Source organism: Sinohyriopsis cumingii, chromosome 9 (assembly GCF_028554795.1).
Source record: "Sinohyriopsis cumingii isolate HCF-2022 chromosome 9, ASM2855479v2, whole genome shotgun sequence".
NCBI classification, from domain to species: Eukaryota; Metazoa; Mollusca; class Bivalvia; order Unionida; family Unionidae; genus Sinohyriopsis; species Sinohyriopsis cumingii.
The window spans coordinates 62,188,627-62,213,677 of record NC_142969.1 but is presented as its reverse complement, the minus strand read 5'-3'; the positions used below and the strand labels follow the sequence as shown (position 1 = coordinate 62,213,677).

Here is a 25,051-nt window from a genome sequence, read left to right as displayed (position 1 = left end):
TAACAATTAATTTGTGCAGGAAATATATTACGACTTGTCCATACATTTCATTTTGTCAGTTATAAAATCTTAACCACTTTTGACTGCCAGCTGTCAGTCTTAATATTTCATTACGTTGGGTGGTCAACAGAAGACAAAACTAATTCGTGCATGCTCATTGCGAGATGTACTTAATATGGAATATTAGAGAAGTTGTGTGTATATATATATATATATATATATATATATATATATATATATATATATATATATATATATATATATACCTCACTGTATTTAATTGACATTGTTCAAGTTGAGATAGGGCCATAAATATTAATAAAGGAAACACCTTGATATTCGTGATCTTTAGTATTGATACTTATTTGTTTTTGTGACTAAATGGATTACTCCATAGTCAAATCATAAAATCCACGTTGTAAGCGCTGAATTTATTTTTCATGGAAGGCTAATAGCCTTTCCGTAGTGAATGGTAATGTGTTTGTAAGCAGAAAAATGTCATTTATTCTGGAACCATCAAGATCAGCCCGGATATTGTTACCTTACTAATGAGAAATAAAATCATTTTTCAAAAGTGGTCGACAAACAGGAATTTTTGATTACCTCTATTCCCCTGTCCCCCAACGAAACAGACGTAAACATTCTATACAAAGCGGCTGACGGAAGCTTGAAAATAAATTTGGCAAAATACTGACATTCCATGCTGAAGCCAACAATGTTTGTGATCTTTTCACCTCATCAGCATGGCGCATGTCACCCAGGAGTGATTTATACCAGTTCCAGACTCGGCGCGGAATCGTGTAACACTAAGGGGGGTAAAGAGCGCTAATTTCGTCACGTAATCGGCAATTGACGTTTCGTCACGTGTGTATACAAGCCGTTTTGCATGTGGTTGGCGGGTTCGGCCAAAATCTGTGAAATTCCTGTTCCTTTTATCATTTCATAATACTTTTCCTACTAGTAGACAAGATTATGTTTCAAAGAACTATTCTGATTTTGTGTTCTTTATTTTGGCACTGATTTTAAACGCTTCCTTTTTCAATGGGATCAAACAGTGACAAAATCAAATTCAAAGGCGACGACGTTGAAAAGCCTGCACTGTTAAACGGCTCTAATTCGCAGATATCCTTTGTATAAGATTGTGAAGCCCGTCACATTCAGGCAGCAATATAAAATAAAAAAGAACTGTTGCTAAATGTATTATATTTTGCACCAGACGAAATCTTCAAAAAAGCTGTATCCCGTAAATAACAATAAAATACTGGGACTGCTTTCAATGCAATCATATGATGAAGATGCTCTTTATTTTTTATCTCAGTTGATCGAATGCATATAAATCGTACAAACACAGATCAACAAATAGATGCTCGTTTTCTAGAGCTCGATATCCATTTGTAATTAATGATCGATACACATTCGAATTTTCACCTTAAATAAGAATAGAAAAGTAGCGATCTTGCAAACATAAATAAATGTAATTTGTGTAAATCAGTGTTTCCCAAACTATTCAGGTCACCCCCTTACCCCGTTAAAAGCAGTATTCAGCATTAGCGTCCCCCTCGGTAATCCCACCGCCCAGTTTAGGAACCACTGGTCTAAATAGTGATGTCAACGCCTATATATTTTTGAAAGCTACAAAGGGGCGCTCCGAGTGGCCGAGTGGTCTAAAGCGCTCACCGTTCCGGATCACTCCCACCTCACCTCTGTCTGCGTGGGTTCGAGTCCAAGGCTCGGCTAGCGTGGGTACGTGGGAAAGCCTACCAGTAGCTTCTCGTGGGTCGGTGGTTCTTCCCTGGGTTTTCCAGGGTTCTTCCTCCACCAGTTATACTGGCCGCCATGTATAGCCTATATTGTGCTGAAAAATGGCGTTAAACCGTATAACAACAGCAACAAAGCTACAAAGGAAACAAAACAAAACTATGGCGTAAATATGTCCAGTAAAGATTACAATTTCTATGTAGATCACTTTTTAAGAATTTTCAAAGATTTTGGAGCAATCGACCATTCACAAATGTTATATGATAGTCTGTAACTATTCTTTCCCCTGTCTAAATGCCGTCGCTAGGATTAATTGGACAATTAAATGAACTAGCTGTGTGCTAAGACAAAAGAGAAAAGAGTTTATTGATATCATTTGTGATCACAGATCACTTTCCAAAACATAGACAAGCAACATCAAAAGTTATAGCACCCATATTATTGGAATGGCCCTATTACAGGAAACAACAAAACACAATTCACAATTTCTTTCTTGTTTGTGTTGTACACTTCTGTGTAAAAAAAAAAAATATTAGCATTAGCCACGTTTCTAGTTTGGATGAATTTTTTCTCATTCTAACCGACCCTCGAATCAAGGATTTGTATATGAGTTTATCAATTGACGATTTAATAGTTTTTAAATATAATCTTTACATTCAGAATAGTCCATTTCTTATTAAAAATAAAAGTTGTAAATTGAGAGAGAGAGAGAGAGAGAGAGAGATTCGTTCATTCTCATATCATCTCATATCAATCAGTTGCAACACCATAACAACAGTTGTGTTGTTTTATTTAAAATACCAGTCTATTCCCAATTCCCTCATCCAATAAAAACCATCTTGCATGGCCCCGCACCAGATACAGTATATCATTTTGAGTGATACGTGATACGCATGCTGTGTGACAGCTTTATTTCCCGGCAACTCTAAAAGCCTTCACTTCAGATAGCGGCTCTCTGCTGCTGAGAATAAACAGTGTTATTTACGTTACATTTTTTTACATGTTATTTGAAATGAGATAGTCTACCGAAGTCAGTTCGATTTGGGAGATTCTATTAATGGAACAATACGCGTTTTCGACATGGACTATCAAATAGGTGTGTATTTTATCAAGCGAGTGGTTAATATATATATATATATATATATATATATATATATATATATATATATATATATATATATATATATATATATATATATATATATATATATATATATATATATATATATATATATATATATATATATATATATATATATATATATATATATTCTTCCGTCTACCATTATCATAGCTCGTCCGGCTATCTCTCTCTCTCTCTCTCTCTCTCTCTCTCTGTATATCTTATATTCATCTATTTCCTACCATCTATCGATACATTTTTTCTGCGTGTGCGATGGTTTATGTATGTATGTATGTATGTATGTATGTATGTATGTATGTATGTATGTATGTGTGTGTGTGTGTGTGTGCGTGCGTGCGTGCATGCATGCATATAGGTAGGTAGTATGTAGGTAGGTAGGTAGATGGGTGCATGTATGTGTCTATGCAGGTAGCTAGGTAGGTAGATACGTACGTATGCACGCATGTGGGTAGATAGGTTGGGATGTTGGAAATCGTCTGATACGTGTAGGTAGCACCCATCCATCACTCTTTCCATCTGTGTATCTATCTATTCACCGCTACTTTCACACTGAGATAGTGCATTATTGTTAACTCTCTTTCCATTACTATTTTTTGTATGTGAAAGGGTTTTTTAATGCATACAGTTTTCCACGATCTTCATTTCTCAGTTGTATTAAATTGGTTGACAATGCAGATTCAGCGAAATTCGTGCCTGCTGATTTAAAGATAGGTACAAAATACACAGTGTGTCATAATTCGATAGCATTGAACTTAAGCAATGCAGAGAACTGTAAAATCATTTAAGTTTTAAGGGCCAGTTGGCGTTCTTAAAAACGGAATATTGTAGTTCCACGCTCTTGTTTTCCGATGTCATTGCTAAAAGGATATTAAAACTACAATAGCTTTGACATCGTTTAGAATAACACCACCACCACCAATAATAACCTTAATAATAATAATAATAATAATAATAATAATAATAATAATAATATTGTTATTATCATTATATTATTATTATTATTATTATTATTATTATTATTATTATTATTATTATTATTATTAAATTTATCCAACTAGAGTGAAAGAAACAGAGATAAAAGTATTATATCATCAATGTTTGTGTACTTTTGCCTAGTTACTATGCAACGGAATATCAATCGAATGTAAAACTTCTATAAATTTTATGTTTGCTATCGATATGACATATTTTCAAGGAATGAACCCTGTTTGATCATATAATAAGTCATATTTTACAAGATTATATTCACACACACACACACACACACACACACACACATATATATATATAGTTTTTCTAACATATTATAAATAGCATTAGATACTCAAGTTTAAATAATACTATATTTAGCTTTTAGAAAGCAAATTTCGTATCTAAAAATATTTAAAGCCGTACAATGTAAACGAAAGCATAGCAAAACAGCCATTTTATCCCATGTCAGAACTATATGCACAAAACATAGCAAAACAGGCCTTAAATCCCAAGTCAATATTATATACGCAAAGTATAGCAAAACGGCCCTATTATCTCAAGTTAGTACCATATACACAAAGCACATAAAACAGCCTTTTTACCTCGAATCATTACTACATTTGCAAAACAGCAAAACAGCAAAACAGCCCCTTTCGCCCAAGTCAATACTATATACACATAGCTCAGCAAAACAGCCCTTTAATCCCAAGTCAATACTCTCTCTCTCTCTCTCTCTCTCTCTCTCTGTATATATTACATATACATAAATACATACATACATACATACATACATACATACATACATACATACATACAAGTACAGCAAATCAGTTTTTTTATCGCTAGTCAGAACTATATACCCAAAGCACAGCAAAACGGCCTTTTTATCCCAAGTCAATGCTATATATATATATATATATATATATATATATATATATATATATATATATATATATATATATATATATATATATATAAAACACAACAAATCAGCATTTTTATCGCTAGTCAGAACTATATACACATAGCTCAGCAAAACAGCCTTTTTATCCCAAGTCAATAGACTGAGTCATATTTAGCAGACTACAAACGATTGGCATTTGAAAGGAAAGGCCAACTATAAAGGGTCAAATACAGGAGAGTTTAATTCTACAGGCAACTAGGTCTTCAGATGTGTACGTTATTACATATAATGTTCACCACATTTTGCAATGTAATACCCCACTTTGTACCCCCAATTTTAATTCGAAATCGAGGATGCGTAGCCACCATTAAAGCAGATTGATTTGTACTATTCGTAGCTCCCTGTTTGACGGAACGAGACAGTCTTGAATAAATAACCATGAAATCAAAGCAATTGTCCGAACGATTTAAAGTTCATCCTTCGAAACACATTGTAAATATTAGCTTTTCTCAGACTTGAACACAATTTACTAAGAGGAATGAATGACAACGTTCTTAAATAGAAATATGGTACAAAGAGGATCATCTTTACGTGCGAACGTAAGAGAAAAATCTAACCTGTCAAATGTATCATTTGTTTTCATCTTTTGGCACCGTGTAAGGGAAATGGAGTTTTCTAGTGAATCGTGTACCACTTCAGTTTTCTGTCGCCTAAGATAAGTTATGTTGCATGTTCTTTTCTGATGATGACAGATTGTGAACATTGCCGATCGAACTTATTCAATAAGGAAAAGATCTCTACCATACCTTTCCAAAACATGTGATTGACTATAAAATAAGGGACGTATGTATTTGCAACTTCATTTCTAAGATATAATTGAGATAGTGCTTTTTATTCATCCTCTCCTAGACGAAACCCAGTATATGAAATGGGATAGCGTTATTCAACATCTCCTGTCAGATTCATAAAGAGTAGTACCTGGAAGAAACTTGCTTGTCAAGTACTTGCCACGAACCAGTGCCGTTGAGGAGCACACAATGATTCCTTACGCAAAGAAACCTGGATTTAAAAGAGACTGCTTATTTTCGGCCTAAACGATTTTTTGTCAGAAGGATAATTTATGACTTTTAGATAGTCCGCGCATTATTGATGCTTATTTCATAGCACTGAGCCTGTGGACTTCACGTGTTTTCTTTTCCAGATTGTATTAAAGAGCTCCATTGATTACAAGGCTGGGATTGGTTCGAAGACGATCACGTGACATACGTGCAGTCGATACGGGCGATGAATTGGAGTATAGAATGTCAGACAGCGAAAGGAATGAAATAAATTTTAGTCATCAAGACATGCAGAAGACTGGATATTACGGGCATACTCAAGCTTACCATTCATATTATCCTACTGAAAATGGCTTCTCGTATGACACCCCTACAAGTGGGAACTTTGGGAACCCTAGCCCGTCACCTCCAGTCTCGGATTACTACACTCAGGCACCTTGTGGAATACCCAATAACCACCCAGGCCCCACCCAGGGGGATTATAGTCCATCACAATATGGCGATGGATATCCAAACCAGTGCATGCAAAATCGGAATATTGTTTGTAATCAGTCAGTGGGGTCAACGAACCCCGCACCCGGGGGATTGAAAAATCGAGAGATTTACCCGTGGATGAAGGAATCTCGACAGCATGCTAAACAGAAGCAGCAACATCCACAACAGCAGCAACAGCAGCAGCAACAACAACAGCAGACGCATTCTGGATCAGGTAGGAACAGTACTTTGCTGATGATATTCAATATTTACCATTGTGTGCCTTTTGTAAAATTGTTGTTGCTGTTGTTTTTGTTGTTATTCTTCTTTGTTATTATTATTATTATTATTATTATTATTATTATTATTATTATTATTATTATTATTGTAGCAAGGCATACTCAAGTATTCATGCGAGTGCACATTTTGCCTCAGTTTACATGGAAGTCATATTCCATGAAGCTATTCTACCATACTTCCAGTATGTAATGCTTGCACGTCACATTAATCTCACCATGCTACTTATTATTATTATTACTATTATTATTATTATTATTATTATTATTATTATTATTATTATTATTATTCTTATTATTATTTCTATTATTATTATTATTATTATTATTATTATTATTATTATTATTATTATTATTATTATTATTATTATTTCAGGAAAAGTCGCTATTATACCGTAATATCAACACTTGATAGTACACACTTGTCACTATTTTCAGAATTTTACTTTTCTATGCTCCAGTGTTTAGCTTTTCCTTTTATTTTGCATTTTAGCTTATTAAGCGGTGACACTATGATATTGTTAAAATCACTCTTTAATATCATATTGTTTGTGTTGTCAAGAATTTATACCTATCTGATTATAATGTTTAAACAATATGAAGGTTACAAGTATATGGACCAGTTTAATATTTGTTATGTATAAAAGTTATAAAGACCAGTTTAATATTTGTTATGCATAAAAGTTATAGAGACCAGTTTAATATTTGAAGTATGCATAAAAGTTATAAAGACCAATTTAATATTTGATATGTATAAAAGTTATAAAGACCAGTTTAATATGTGTTATGTATAAAAGTTATAAAGACCAGTCTAATATTTTTATGTATACAAGTTATAGAGACCAGTTTAATATTTGTTATGTCTAAAAGGTATAGATACCTGTTTAATATTTGGTATGTATAAAAGTTATAGATACCTGTTTAATATTTGGTATGTATACAAGTTATAAAGACCAGTGTAATATTTGGTATGTATAAAAGTTACAGAGACCAGTTTAATATTTGGCATGTATACAAGTTACATAGACCAGTTTAATATTTGGTATGTATACAAGTTACAGAGACCAGTTTAATATTTGGTATGTATACAAGTTATAAAGACCAGTTTAATATTTGGTATGTATACAAGTTACAGAGACCAGTTTAATATTTGGTATGTATACAAGTTACAGAGACCAGTTTAATATTTGGTATGTATACAAGTTATAAAGACCAGTTTAATATTTGGTATGTATACAAGTTACAGAGACCAGTTTAATATTTGGTATGTATACAAGTTACAGAGACCAGTTTAATATTTGGGATATAAATAAAGTAATAGAATACTCGCATATCTTTAGTAGTTGAGGGAATTCATTACTTAATGAAAAAAGTGCTTATCAATCTACACTCTATGTTATTGGATGTGAACTATAAATGTCTGTTTATTTGTCTGTCTCTACCATCTATTTGGCGGGTGGTTCACAACATTTTAGTGATGATATTACCTTTTTAAGATATTCAATATCACCAAACATTTATTTTTTTGTCTTGTTACATAGACAGGATCTAGACACTAGAATTATTCTATAAATGTGTAAATTCAACATTACAATAGTTCACATATCTATATAACAATAGTGATCGGTTTGAAATTTTTAAAAAGAAACAAATGATTTGAGTGAAAGAGACAAGTAAGTCTTTAATCATGTAACAAATGAGACAAAATTTACACAGAATGTATTGTAACTGTACAGAGAAAAAACTATTTAGCGTGCCCTTACATGTCTAAGGAATCAATCTGTACGAAATAAACAATAACCTGGAACAAGAACAGAAACAGCAACAAATCAAAACGAACTAGAATTTTCTGATAAAAGAGAAAATATTTGCATACATACAACTCTGATGCATTCTTTTCACCATAAAACACTGCTGTATGCGCGAACGTGTAAATATCAGAGACGAAATGCAGTCATAAACAGTACTAATATAAGAAAATACTGATCGTTAGGTAGGATATTCAAATCTAGAACAAGCAACAAGGACATTTGGAAATAGGGAAATACTTAGCTGAAGAACACAACACATTCATAAAAGAAAGTGATGTTATCCAGTTTGATATGGTGTTATAAATGGCAGTGGTGTTTTGGCTTTTCATATGGTGTCATAAATTGTAGTTATATTATCCTTTATTTACGTGGTGAAATAAATGACGGTATTATTATGGTTTTTGGTATGGTGTAATAATTGGCAGTTTATGTTATTCGTGTTGATAGGGTGCAAGTTCAACATATCCTGATAATGCAAGATCACAAATATTTTCTAAATAAATGAAATTACAGACCTTTTATAAATAGCGTAAATTTACAGTTACTTATCGATGTGTTTGTTTGTAACACAGTATCTCCAAATGCTGCCTTTTTCGACCGACTCATGTATCCGTCCAATTCGTGAATAATCCACGACAGTCGGCACATGTTTCATTTATCAATCAGTCAGCGTTGAAAGACTAGTCGCAGGAGATAATTTCAGACCATGTTTTAACACAACGCTCTGAAGTATTAACCTATGTTTCACTTCATTTCATTTTTTTTCCTTAGGACCATCGGTTAGATGCAGTCTTATACTAATGTTGACAATTAAGGATTAAGCCCGAATTCCTGCAGTTATAGCTACACGTCCGCTGTTTTGCCCTCTGAGACCATTAATGAACTGCATTTTCAAAGATTTGGCCTATGGGAAATGGATATAACCTTTGAACCAATATTAAAATTAGAAGAGGTTAATGCTACTACTACTACTACTACTACTACTACTACTACTACTACTACTACTAATGATAATAATAATAATAGTACGGAGGAGGAGGATATGCCAATAATATAAATCCAATGTTATCACATATTATTGTCTTTTTTGTATTTTCAAGTCTCATTCAAAATACAGATTGTTTATCTGATGATGTTTTCGTTAAGTGTCATTAGTCACACAAAAATGTCCTCTTGACTTCCGATAAGTCTCTGAAAAAAAAAGATCGATGAATAAATTAGCTACAGACTGATTGTTTCATTACACTTATCTAACTTTAGAAAGTAAATCAATTAAAACTAAATAAGACACTTGCTAGGTCAAATACTTGTTCTAATTTCATATTCTCATTTTCCTTACGTTTATATCTGTGAGCCTGTTGATTCGTTTCATGTTATGGATTTATTAAATCATTGATTCATATTTGACAGAAATGTTTAAGAGTTAAATACCACTTTCATTTCGTTTATACTACTAACATTTGTATCAAACATATATGCGTATTGTTTATTATGTGTAAGTTAAATTTGTCCCTCTCAAGAAAATATCAGTATCAAAATAATTCATCTTTTATATAAATTATTTACTCACCAACCTTATGCTAAAAATACGCAAGAAACATCGATACATTCAACAACTGCACTAACCTTGGCCGAATTTAACGCTTGCCATTTAGTATATTTCATCAAGACGTATAATTCCAAAATTATAAAGCCAGTTCACAAGTATCGTCAAGAGCCGAATATGTAAGTGTATTGGATATAAAAATTCCATACATACACTTTTCTCATATTTTATTTTCATCTGTATTTCCAGACAATATTCAAGTAACAACATCTTAAACATTGTTGCACATAACGTTATAAGAATAATGTTTTGAAGCTAAAAACCAATACAAGAGTAATAAATTAACCGTTTTATATCTTAAATCAGAGTAACTTTGATTGGTCAGGAATTACACATAATCATGGGTACCTTATTTCTAAATGGACTCTTGCCTTCTTGGTCAGAAACGTTAGGTGAATTTAGATACGGGTCAATTTAGATACGAGTGAATTTATATACAGAGACAATTAGAATAGTGCATAATGGAAAGTCGTAAGTATTGCTACAACTAAAGATAATAAATGCATTACAATATTACGAAAAGTATATAGCACTTTCGAGGTTTCACTTAATTCATTATTAGCTGAAGACTGCAAAACCCTCCAAACCAGAGCAAAGCAATAAATTTTTTAGAAAAAATGAACAAATTGAGATGTAAAGTCAAAACTCGCAAGAGAATTTGAAACTACTGCATCATACATCATAAAAGCGAGATTAAAATGTAAGGGGAATTATATTTACTTATAATGATCTTTAATAAATTCCGCATATATATCTTCAAATAAAGTAATGGACCAGTTACATTTTGCGCATGATAAATAATGTAAAATAAATAAGTAATACAACTCATTTTAATAGTTTTATATTATATTGTTTCCGTACTCTGAACAGGCTAATAAACTTAGATTTAATCAGGCCGTTTTTTTTCGAACTCAAATTCGACCTTAATCTAAGGTCTTGCTCTTGTAATTGTCAAAATTATTGTTTTTCTGTGCTAATTGAAGCAGTTTTATATTCTCGTATGTAACAGTATGTAAATATTGGCCATGTGCGCCAGCTTCTATTGTTGTTTCTTCGGCATACACATATTTAGAACAGAAAAAGACTATTGTTCATTTCCTGACATGTTAACACACACCCCCTCGGTCTGTGTGTCAGTTACAAGATAAATGTCGATAGGCGATACATAGACCTAAGGCTATGTCAACTTTGAACGGACAGCGTTTATATTCATATTACTTTAAATTGTCTAGACATATATAACGACGTTATTATTATTATTATTATTAACAAACGCGCGTTATTATCATTGAATTGTTTCAAAAGAAGTCTAAGATAAGGAATGTTTCATCTTGGACGCTTGTTGCCTGATACTCCCGAAGGTGAGCTGCAATCGTCCTTTGAACAGTAGTAACCAACTTGTACATGTTTCATATTTATAATATAATTTTAAAACAGTTTTAAAATACCAATATATAACTAAATGCATTTAGCTGTTGCAGGGAAACAACTGCATTCTCGTTAGAGCATCACTGACATTGATTGATACGAAGATTTGTATGTTTACCGTATCAGTGGAACTATACTGAAACAGACGTGTGTGTGTGTGCGTGTGTGTGTTTGAGAGAGAGAGAGAGAGAGAGAGAGAGAGAGAGAGAGAGAGAAGGAGAGAGAGATTTGTAGTTAAACGTAGCCATAAAATGTTTCAGTCATATCGCTACGATGTCTGCTGTGTTACAGTTCTTAGCGTGATGTGATGTGATTTGGATTTTTAACGTAGTTTTAACAATTTTTCAGTCATATTGCTACGATGTCTGCCCTGTGGCAGTTTATAGTGATGTCTAGCACTGGAGCATCATGCCGCAGACATGTAGCATGATGTCCCGCCCAGTCACATTATTCTGACACCAGGCCGACCAGTCCTAACACTGATATCTTAATGCTGAGCGCCAAGCAAGGCAGGTGTTAGTACCATTTTTATAAGTCTTTGGTATGACTCGGTCGGGGATCGAACCCACGACTTCCCGCATCCGAAGCGGACGCTCGAACCACTAGGTCACCGGAGCTGTCCGTAAACAGATATTTGTACAGGAGAAGGATATATTACATTATTTCATTAATTTAGAATTGATGTTGATATTTTAGTATAGTATTTTTGGAACGTATGATCAAAATATTTTAAATATTTCCAGTTCTATGGTTACAGTTAATACGTTCTTTGTATTTATGTATTTAATCACTTCTTGTAAATGTTAAAACTTGTGTCAGAAATTTCACACTCGGTTGAAAATGGAGGAGTATCTCCCCTAATATTTACCAAATAATTTGTACCTAAATCCCGCTGCAATTTCATTAATGTTTGATAATTGATGCAAGTATTGCAAACATTTTGTGCGCATAGTGTATGTATGTATGTATGTATGTATGTATGTATGTATGTATGTATGTATGTATGTATGTATGTATGTATGCATGCATGTATGTATGTATGTATGTATGTATGCATGCATGCATGCATGCATGTGTGTGTGTATGTATGTACGTATGTATGTATGTATGTATGTATGTATGTATGTATGTATGTATGTATGTATGTATGTTTGTGTATATGTATGTATGTATGTATGTATGTGTGTGTGTGTGTGTGTGTGTGTGTGGATGGATGGATGGATGGATGGATGGATGTATTCAAAGTAAATCAGTTTTATTATCCGTTTCTTGAATAACAATAATAATAATAATAATAATAATAATAAATTTTTTATAATTTCTTCTTCTTATTATTATTATTAAAATTATTATTATTATTTATTATTATTATTATTTATTATTATTATTATTATTATTATTATTATTGCTGATATTTTAGGAAGCTTTTTTCTCTTTCCTTTTTTTCTTCTTCTACATTTAGTCTGTCCAACCGCTCCGGTGGCCTAGTGGTTTGAGCGTCCGCCTCGGATGCGGGAGGTCGTGGGTTCGATCCCCGGCCGAGTCATACCAAAGACTTACAAAAATGGTACTAACAGCTTCCTCGCTTGGCGCTCAGCATTAAGAGGTTAGTGTTAGGACTGGTCGGACTGGTGTCAGGATAATGTGACTGGGTGGGACATCATGCTACATGTCTGCAACATGATGCCCCCAGTGCTAGACATCACTATAAACTGTCACACTGCAGACATTGTAACGATATGACTGAAATGTTTTTAAAGCTACGTTAAAAATCCAAATCACACACATTTAATCTGTCGTGTATGAGTGAAGTGTAGGAGCAGTAAGACTTTTGTTGCACATGATTGACTACGCCTGATTCGGGAATCAGCAGACCGTGACCATGAAATGGATGCCCAATATAATACGTTTTATTTAATATTTACATCATAAACTCTGATACTATATGAAATGCTTTCATATAGATCCAAGTGAAAGGCGATCGATTGTAATTACAGATAAAGTTGTTGGACCCTATACAATGCTTTCATATATCGCGAGTTTTGAAACACTTGAGGTCATTATAAATTCATTTCACTGTATATTATGTTTTTTGCAGTATTGATATTTTCACAATTCGTGCTTTATGTATGGTACACATTTCTTGTTATCAGAATAAATGTTTCAAAGTAGAGTAACAGTGCTTTTGGTATACACAGATCTTAAGACGCGCCCAAGTTCAGCCAAATTACGAATATTTATGTCAACATGACATGCAGTGGTCCAGAAAAGTGTTTTTGCACGTTTATTTAAAGCAATGATGTGTCTATTGACGCTCAGACACACACACACACACACACACACACAGACAGAGATATATATATATATATACTCAGAACGTAATTCTGTAAAAATTATTTTCGTAAAGTAATATAGGTTTATACTTGTTCACTTGTAATATTGGATCTAAATCCCCAGTTTGCAAAAATGCATTGATAAGCTCATGTTTGAAAACAATGGATCCTGGGAGCTGTGTAAATCTGTACTATGCTTACGTTTCGTAATAATTTTAAATACACTTTTGGTTTTTCAATCAAGTTAATATAATCTTTTTCAAAACGTTTCTCGTGATGTATCTTTGAGAAATACCAAAGCGTATGCATTTTAAAAATTGGCACCAATTTCTACATCTAGCTTTAAAGACACACTGGTTCACTCGAGGATAATATATTTACGTAAACAGAAACAACTGCGTATGCTGTAATTACTCTAACATGCAAGAAAAGCCTATTCATAAAAAGTCGTGAAATAAGGATAAAAGTAAAACAGTTAATTGTCTCAGGCTATTCGTGCTTGTACGGTGGCATCAATTTAAATTCCTAGAACCCCATCTTAATGGATAAGAAAATCTCCCGTAAAAATGCAAACGGCGATTACATGACTTCGGTTATTATTTAACATTTACTTTAGTTTCGAGCTTCTGTCCATGTCCAAAACATAAATGTCCTTAAATAAGCACGAACAAGTTGCTGTATCTTTCGTAGTTATCAATTTTGTAATCGTGTAAAAATGTATGCTTGATAAAGTATTGGCTGTTTGACACTACAAAGTGAATACGGTGCCATTTTATTCGGCTATTCAAATCCAAAATCTCTCAACAAGACTAAAACCAGCAAGGTAAACTTAAGGTTAAAAGGAATGGGTCGTTTGACATAAAATGGCCACATCTTTTCGTTTTTGTGCTGGCCAGATCTCTTCATTTTTACGATGAAACATAAGATGGCCAAATCTCTTAGTTTTTATACTGAAAATTTTACTATATTTACTGGAAAAGGTAGAGAGACGCGGTTTTGATTTACCAGTTTGAACACCCTCTAAATCCGAGTCAGTACTCAGTAAATATCAATATAAAGTATGTATATTGTTAAACATAAAGCAAATGTGAACATAAAAGGATTTGTCTATCCTCATTCCTGTATCCATTGGATCTTCAATTAACATTATCATTGACTATATAAGCATTATTATTATTATTATTATTATTATTATTATTATTAACCTTTGGTCGGCAGGTTGACCACACCTGCGAATCTTTACCTCAAACAAATGATTCTTGAGCAAATTTACCAAGTAATTGATAACGGTGTCGATTTTGCAATCAGTTGTGATTTTTACGAGCTTTCTGTCAATAAATGCGAGATTTTAAAATCTTGAAACAATTTAAAATGATCGATATATGACGATCCGTTGCCTTCTATGATCTTAGGATGTATATAGAGGTATTATGTATATAAAAAAGTGGGTTCGCAATCCTGCCATTTAAAACGTCATATCTTGCATGACTTTTTCAATTCAGGCGTCTTTAAAGTTTATTTTTAGCCCAAAAACAATGATATTTTGTGAACTAAATCAATGTTTTGTGTTTCAAGTGTGAAATCTGTTTATGGTTTCTATGTTTAAATTTACTTCCTAATCTGTACATATAAGAAGCTGAAGTCTCCAAAGTAATAATGGGTAGTTTTGGGATAGAAATTTTTTTTTTTTTACTTACTTTCTTATTGTATCGTTCTGTCTTCCAAGTGACAGCGTATTCTACCGCCTATCTTTCCTTCGTTCTTCGTTTGGAAAATTGGTTGGTTTGTTGGTTGTTAACGACACTTTTAGCACATTATTGGAAATATTATGCTGAGCAAATGCAAGATAAGCTCCGTTCGTAAGAACGCCTGACAACGTTTCTAACGTAGAAAGTCGACATTTATGATTAAGACATTTTATCCTCTAACTGTGTTCTCTTGACTACAAAGATACGTGCTGATGGAATTTAGTTTTCAAACAGTAACTAGGGAATAAAATATTTAGTTTCAGACTCTGATGTTCTGCCTAGTATAGCAACAAAAGTAGTACACACGTACAGCTAGCTAGTCACAGAAATTTGAGAATTGTCGACTTTGTAAGAAAATAAAGTTCAAAGTAAAAAAGACACATCTATAACACATTTTTTAAATGTACGTTAACGTTTCCTGTTCGTTTCTTTTCTCTCTGGGAATCTGTATGCTTCAAAACCTGACTGGTATGCGTTGTATGGTGTTAAAATATAGATTCATTTCTCGGAGAATTTGATTTGTTAGCTAGGGCCTATTGCTTTTCTCATTTCTTGCACTCAAAACAAAGTATTGACAAAAACGGTGATGAGCCATATATTCTTTTTCGCGGACATGAAAGAAAGATATGTTTTCTTGGTCTGTTTTTCTTGTTAGAGGTAAAGCCTTGGAAACACTTCCAAGATAACGAGTATGGCATATGGCCATGATTGCAGACCTTGTCGGGATGGTTTGTTGTGCTAGAACGCTTAAAATAGACGCTTGTCTTCACTTCAGTAAAGTTGCATTTCATTTTGGAAAGTGCATTTTATTTTCTTAATGACCATGGATATGTACTCTTTTATTTGTAAATTCCCAAATTCTTTTGAATACTTTTGATTTTATGGAAAACTATTTTCTTAACTTCATTTCAAATCTAGTCTCTGTTAGTCACTGGATGGAAAACAATTGACGAATGCTGCTGAAAAGTAGTCGATTGTTTAGTAAATATATCATAATAATCCATGCCGGATCAATTGACTAAATATTTATCACACTGTTTGAACATGAAACGTTCGTATCAAAGGCATAAACGAATACGACGACTTACCCGAGAACGCAATCTAATGAGAGATGTTAATTGTGCTAATTTCACATCCGAAATGTCGATTTTCGCACGTCTATTGGTAAACAGGTAAAATGAAATGTTAACAATTTTATTGGAAGCAAAAATGATGCGGTACGATTTTAGGGTCAGTCCTTTGTTTCATTTTCTTACTTAGCAATCATAAACCGAAAGTGCATAGCTTTTTATCTCGTCAGATGGTTACCTTTCTACAATAACGCCAAAAGTTCACGACAAAATACACAAAAGTTTTGCTTTCGTCTAAATCTTCACTTTCTTATTTCATATGGTCACGACCGCTTTTTTCCGTTTGTTTGTTATTGCAGTTTTATCTCACGTACTCTGTAGCTAACTGTACTATGGGCATAGTTAGGAAATCTTTACGACCAACATAAGGTGTATTAGATATTCCCAGTTTGAGAGCCAACACTTGGTCGCTCATGATACTGTGATTGATTATCTCTTGATTTCCACCAAGTCTTTCATACAACTGTTAGCCCATCTCCATTTTTAAATCGGTAAGGCTGACTTTAATCGATCAAACTGTTCTCCCTGTTAATATGTTTAAATCCAGACAACATCAAAAAACTAATGAAAGATTGTGTCTTCAGAAGACACAATCGACGCTTTTACTTATCTCTTGCTGACATTCTTACAAAAAGCCAATTGCCATACAATTAAGTTATTATTATTATTATTATTATTATTATTATTATTATTATTATTATTATTATTATTTCAGAGCCCACAAAGAGAGCAAGGACAGCATACACAAGTGCACAGTTGGTGGAACTCGAAAAGGAATTCCATTTTAATCGTTACCTCTGTAGGCCAAGACGTATTGAAATGGCAGCATTGCTCAACTTGACAGAAAGACAGATAAAAATATGGTTTCAAAATAGAAGGATGAAGTACAAGAAGGAACAAAGACACCATAAAAATAATTGTGAGAAGGGGTTTTCCTCGTCGAAGCCAGATGGCAGTCTCTCAGGAAGCGAAAGTGATAGCCAAGCTTCATATTCTGGAGGTCAAGATTCGATGAGTGACTGCAGTGGTAGTAAGTCTCACCGAGGGGCAGCAAGCCCTGATATACCATCTGGTCATCAACAAATCACCCCTGGTCATTCACAGTCACCGCAAACTCCAAGTCCCATACAAAATCAACGATCTCAACCTAATCTGACTCAATTTCCATCACCTAAGAATGGGATGTATCACACTTCCCAAAGGAGTCCCCAGTGCCTAAAACAAAGTGGATCGCCCATTCCGCAACAAACACCCCACAGCAGCGGCATGGGGATGGATGGAATGAACGGCATGGGTAATATGAATGCCAGCTTCAGCATGCATAATTCAGTGCAAAATCACTATTTTCCAGTAAGCCAGAATTCTCACGCATATTATAACGGCCAGCACTATATGACTGCCTCTCACATATACCCGGAAATGACACAAATGGAAGACCCAGATCAATATCAAATGAGCTCGGGTCACATGACGTCTCAAAATATGACATGCGCAGTTGGAAGTGTGAACTGTTATCCTCAGGGCCCTTATGATTATGTACCTAAACTTACTCATTTATAAAATTATTTGATGTTAAAGAGACTGAAGACGTATAACATTTACAGTTTCATGTGCATGTATGAAAGATTTACAAAAATACGTTTTAATATTTTAATTTGTAAAGCTTTCTTTCTCTGACGCAAAAGTACGAGATAAATGGCGTTGGACATCCTCCAAAAGTGCTTATTTTGACGGAACTGTTTCAGATTCATTGCACAAGGGCAACTAAATGGTTATGTTGCAGGCTGACCTTCACATGTTTCTTTCCAAACACCTTTCGTAACATAGCGTCGGATAATAAGGCAAGATTAGTTATGATTGCGCTATAAATACAAAAGTGAAATTTGCATATTTCTTTTCGATTTTTGTCTCAGAACAATTGATAACAGGAAAATGTGATTTTTGCAATTACATACATAGCTTTTTTTTCTATTGCTGTTTTTTGTAATCTTTATTTGTTGAAATAGATCAGTCGTGTATCAGGATATACTTGTAAACAAACGAGGAAATGAGCACCAGCAAAAGTTGTTCAGATCCTAGTTCCAAGTTCAGATGAGAAGAAGCAAGAGACTTGGCAATATAGTTTACACGTATATTTTAAGTTAGAATATTTCACTGATGAAAGTTGTCAGTCTTGTTTTAAGAAGATTCGTATTTAGAAATGGTTCGTCATATGAATCCATATGCTTCCTATGCTCCTAAAGGAATTAAGGTCATGATCGCTGTCACAATACTGACAGATTGCTTGCAGTTTTGTCCATTAATCTAGAATTATTCTGAATAGTTTTGCTGTCATTAAGAGATTAAACTACTTTTCATTATTCATAAATCGTCTAATTATTCCCTATGAACGAGAAGATAGTACATTTATTTATAAGTACATTTATTTATAAGCTTACGACTTTTCATCCTCCTCCTCCTTTCATCCATTGTTTTATATTTCACACCATACTAACAATGTTACTTTCTTTCGCAATCTGAATTAAAATATACGTGGGTTTTATTTCATTTGTATCTCTTTCACCTTTTGATAATGTATTTGTTGTATTTTTAGCCACATTCTATTTTATTAGTGTACGGGTTTTGTAGCGCATGTTTTGTACTCTATGAAACTTGAGGTAAAGAAATGACATTGCCAACCATCGAGTTTCTTACTTTCTTCAAACGGTGCTTACAGTAAAGTAAAATAGGTCATATAACCAGTAGATCTATGCCACTCCACGACAATAACCTTTTTTTTTTGTCAATCAAAAGACGACCGATTTCATTCAGAATAATTCACATGCAAAATTCTTCTTCCATTCGAACATGGATTAGCTTCCGTCCGTAATTATTGCATTTAATCAAATCAAACAGATTGGCCCTACTATCTACCACAGTTAGTAAATAAAAAATATACAGATTACTTGTGTTCGTTCGAATAAATTTAAAGTTATTTACATGTTGCGTGTTTGCAATTTTGCCATTAATAAGTTTGACTGAAAAGTGTTTTAGTTTTCAAAAGATTTAATCTCCTGGTGACAAACTATTTTATAATTTAACTTTGAACCTAAAGGATTTAATTGGCTAATTATGTATTTCATACTGACTCTATCCAGATTTAAATCGTAAACCTAAAGGGCTATAATAGGTCAATTATGTATTTCATACTGACTCTATCCAAATTTAAATCGTAAACCAAAAGGGCTATAATAGGTCAATTATGTATTTCGTACTGACTCTATCCAAATTTAAATCGTAAACCTAAAGGGCTATAATAGGTCAATTATGTATTTCATACTGACTCTATCCAAATTTAAATCGTAAACCTAAAGGGCTATAATAGGTCAATTATGTATTTCATACTGACTCTATCCAAATTTAAATCGTAAACCAAAAGGGCTATAATAGGTCAATTATGTATTTCATACTGACTCTATCCAAATTTAAATCGTAAACCTAAAAGCCTATAATAGGTCAATTATGTATTTCATACTGACTCTATCCAAATTTAAATCGTAAACCTAAAGGGCTTTTATAATAGGTCAATTATGTATTTCATACTGATTATCCAAAATTTAAATCGTAAACCTAAAGGAATTAATTGGCCAATTATGTATTTCATACTGATTCTATAAAAAATGTAAATCGTAAACCTAAAGGGCTATAATATGTAAATTATGTATTTTATACTGACTATCCAAAATTTAAATCGTAAACCAAAAAGGCTATTATAATAGGTCAATTATGTATTTAATACTGAATATCCAAAATTTATGTATTTCATACTGACTCTTCCATAAAGTGTATTAAAAGAAAAATGAATTATAGTATACGCTACGTTCTGGATATAGAATCAACGTTTTTAACACTAACATTCTTTATTTTGTTACGCATTTAAAATTCAATTTTCCATCATTTTTTCCCCACACAACCCTTATCAATTAACTTTAAGACCTCTTTTTATTGTCCTCACATATGATGTAAACTTTTCCGATTTAACCAGCTGATTGTTTGTTTTTATCAATATAATGAGTGGGATAGTAAACACTTCAAAAAGAAAATAGCTACAGGAATTCAGCGACACATATGTTGCTGTTTTATTCAGTGCTTATCAAATAATTTCGTTGTCAAAGTATAGGCCAGGATAAACTAAAGAAGCAGTCTCTTTCAAATACCATTAGGAAATGATTTCATTTCCGTAGAGTGTACATACAGACCTATGGCTTTTATCTGCCTGTGAGGGAGGAAGGTCAGATGAGATGCTATAGACGTTCTTGCAAATCTAAGCATTCAGTCTCTTGTAGTTACAATGAAAAAGTCATTACTGATTTGATCAATCTTGGGTTTTTTCCTATTATAAATAAAGTATGACTATATATTGTTGAATTTCCGTTATATATATATATATATATATATATATATATATATATATATATATATATATATATATATATATATATATATATATATATATATATATATATATATATATATATATATATATTATTTTTTCCCGTATACAAATATAATAAAATAAATTGCCATCGCTTGATGAATTGAATGAAAGCTATGTTTCCTAATTCCAGGCTATATTTTTACATTTACATGATCTGTTCTTGCCATCATTTGGTCAATATCACATATTGAGTTTGAATTGTTACGTCTGTCGGTTTTCAAATTGTTAAATATATTATAAGCAACTTAACTTAAGCATACGTACTTTGCAAAATATTATGTGATCTATTACCCACCCACCCCCATAATTTAAAATATTTATTTGTGTTAAACACAAAAGAGACAAAAATGTAATGTACAATATAGATATTCAAAGGTCAGAATCCAAAACAGTAAATTTCTGTCATAAGTTTAAATTAAAAAGTTGATATAAGCGATCTAGCCTTTTAATCATTCCATTTATTAACATTGATATCACTGGGGATGAACTGACAAAGCGTACTAAATATGCAAAGCAAGAGACATAAAGATTTTAATTTCTACGTTACAATAATTGATATTTCCGTTCAACATTCATTCAGTACAGTATTTCAAATAGCACTTTCAAAACTCTCTTGTAATTACTGTTACATTTCTTTCTTTCTATGATATGTCATTACGACGTTGCTAATGCTAGTAGTAGCCCTTTCAAGATCACATCTCTTTCCTTTGCTCGCACAAAATAATATTGTTCAGTACCTAATTATCCTTTTATTTGAGAAGATCCATCGACCCGTCGCTCGATCGATCGATCGATCGATCGAGAGAGAGAGAGAGTTGTTTTTATTTGATGTGTATCCAGTTTCACAGAGTTCAATACAATTCGTGCATACAGATATAATTCAATAAACTCTTTATGAAAACATGTTTCAATTTCACATGAGAGGGGGTTTACAGGTATAGTCAGTGCTTTATTTTTAAAGGTCCTTTGAATGATTGGTGTGACGTTTCAGCAAATATGATATACTTTAAGCAGAGTCAAGCCCTTTGTAAAATTATACAATATACAAAATAATTCCGAAATTAATAATTGCAATAATGGAAAAGGTAGGAAATATTTGGTTTAAAAAGACAGAATCAATGAACAAAGTTCGGTTATATATCACAGAAAAGAAACAATTTATTTGACGAATATGAAGGCAATGATCAAGTAAATTAAAAATATATAATACAACAGCACTCAAGCGAAGTCAAATTAATGAAATTATTAAAATACTTTTTAATGTAATATTCACTACTAGGGCCTTATGGTATTTTTTAAATTAATATACATATATTTATTGATTTAACTGTTGTTGTTTACGTTGTTTTCTTAATTCTATTTTGTCTGTAATCCTACAAAGGAATAGTTTTTATTTGATGAAATAACAAAAAATGTACATCTCAGATTGAAAAACTCCAGAGAAGTTATATTAACTATATTGCTCAAATATACAATATGCAATGGATATTTTTGTCTTTAAAACACATATATAGGCCGCTCAGTTAAAGAATATTCAATGGATATGTTTGTCTTAAAAAAACACAGATTTAGGCCGCTCAAGAATAAAATTTACATGCAAATATTAGGATGTAACAACACATAAAATATGAATTCTCTTATTTAGTTATATTTTATTACACAAATGTTGTGCGCTCGGGAAGAAGGTATGTATGTATGTATGTATATATATATATATATATATATATATATATATATATATATATATATATATATATATATATATATATATATATATATATATATATATATATGTCTTTTTTGTTTCAGGGTAAAGTTCATATATAAAATGGTTGATACGACTGTTTCTGTGTTAATATGAGACATATACAACTCTTTTAAATATATTAATAAAAATTTCATTGGGTCCCCTTCACATCTTCTTTTTCAACTGACATAAATATATATGTATGTATGCATGTATGGATGCATGCTGTGTGTGCGTGTGTGTGGATGGATGGATGGATGGTACATTTAATAATGTTGTAAACGTTAAAGTAATGCTTCTTAGATCTTATTGTGGAAGCGAAATGATTAGATTCGATCGTAAGTTTCTAAAGACAAGACAACTAACAGTTGGTCGAAATTTCGATCGGTGTCCTCCAGGACATATGGTACTAATTGTATGGAAAAATGGGAACCAGTCTGGAAATTGGTGAAGATTAAATGGAGTATATATTGGTTTGGTTGACCAGGACTGGTTTATAATGAAAGTTAGATTTTAGTAAAAAAGAATCTTTTGAGAGCTTACGCTTGTTGTAATTGAAACAAAACTGAGACATTGTTTTATTGATTATTTTATTGATGGAATTTAAGTCCTTCTACAGTGTTGAGTTTGGAACACTCAGTACCGAAATTAATACCTGACTATATGGTGCAGAATTGAAAGCACACGTGTCAAACACATGTAGGTCCAGAAAATGCCGCGGCTCATATCCTTTTCTCTACACAGAAGCTATCATCCTTGATGCATCTGAACTGATAAATAAAATTTGTTCATGAGAACTTAGAAATTTAAAGTTATTGAAATTTTAATATGGTGTTCATGTGGGTTTACTATGCGAACTGAATTACTTGGGTCATTAAACAATGCAATGGCTGGCATTGTCTGGAAAAATAGCTAAGAAAATAAAGTATTCCACAGTTATCCTCAGATGTAAATGTCTCTGCGTTAGTCATTCGTGGTGAAATCAAGTCTATTAAATCCCCCAGAAATCATAATATTTTATTACTGGCTAATATACATGAAGAAACATGCATACGCATCAGGTAAATTCTTATCATTGTTCGCATCAATGATTGCATTTCTGATTTTGAACATACGTTCAAAATGTCGCCAATATACTACACAATTTCGTGTACATATTTGAGAAGGGCTCCAATTTAACTTAAATATAGTAACATCCATAGTTTAATTTTTTTTACAATAAAGACAAATTCCAAAGTAATCTTGTCACCAATGTAATATTTAATGATGTAAAAAAACAAAAAAACACGTCTTAATTTTTCATGAGAAAATAATTGAAAATGTTAACTAACTGGTTTTACAAAATAACTATCTTTGTCACAAATTATTTGTTTTGAATCGAAATGTTCTAATCTGTCTCTCTCTCTCAATTTTCTCGACAACCACTGTCTCCTTTATCCTGGGACAGTTTCAAATAAACGATTGCTTCTTTGTCTTGAATAACATCTTTATTAGTTGCTTCTCCATTAGAACAAAATCTTAATGAACACATGACGACGATGCATCGGGCGGAATGAAAATCAGCACACCAATTAAAAAAAACCAAAGATCTTTCTATGACTAGCAAAATGAAGATGCTAAATCTGTTGCAAAGCAAGAATGAATTGCTATATTTTAAATGGTCTGACCCAACGCGAACTTTCTGGTTGTCAAAAACGTATCAGAGAATATGAAACGAGTTTAACCATTTTTAACTCAGTGCGGAAACATTGAAGCAAATAGCACAATCATGTAAAGCTGTGAACGACATCAATAACGACATCACGACATCAATAATATGATTGGAAACAGGTGTTGTTATGTATATTTATTAGAATCCCAGCGCATTCAATATCAATTCAGTGTTTTCAAGACAGTCTATAAACATTGACTTGTGACTAGCATACCGCCATGATGTACTGAGCAAAGCCCAAACATATTCTTAGCGATCGATATTTATCCAACGTGAGGGAGGTAATTAAGCGTACGTAGGACTGAAACTTAACCCAGAATTCAAATTGATGTACTACACCGCTGCCTGGAGTAACAACTACAGTTGGGTGACCTACTGACCTCGACACGCATTCGTGTTTTATCAAGGCATCATCTTGTCCAATAGCAAGATTGGCAAGACATTTGAGCTCAGG

General features: G+C 32.7%; 1 protein-coding gene across 2 annotated transcripts; it reads left to right on the top strand.

The window, feature by feature from the left end:
- Positions 1–2,712: 2,712 nt before the first annotated feature.
- Positions 2,713–24,368, top strand: LOC149791911 (uncharacterized). Of its 2 annotated transcripts, XM_089970425.1 has the most exons (3): positions 2,713–2,854; positions 5,980–6,545; positions 17,378–24,368. In XM_089970425.1, the coding sequence occupies exons 2-3, from the start codon at positions 6,080–6,082 to the stop codon at positions 18,220–18,222; spliced, it is 1,311 nt and encodes a 436-aa protein (XP_089826551.1). In that variant the 5' UTR covers positions 2,713–2,854; positions 5,980–6,079; the 3' UTR covers positions 18,223–24,368. The 2 variants fall into 2 exon arrangements, with proteins under 2 accessions (XP_089826551.1, XP_089826552.1); XM_089970426.1 differs by lacking the exon at positions 2,713–2,854 and having other exon boundaries at positions 5,260–6,545.
- The last annotated feature ends 683 nt before the right edge of the window (positions 24,369–25,051 follow it).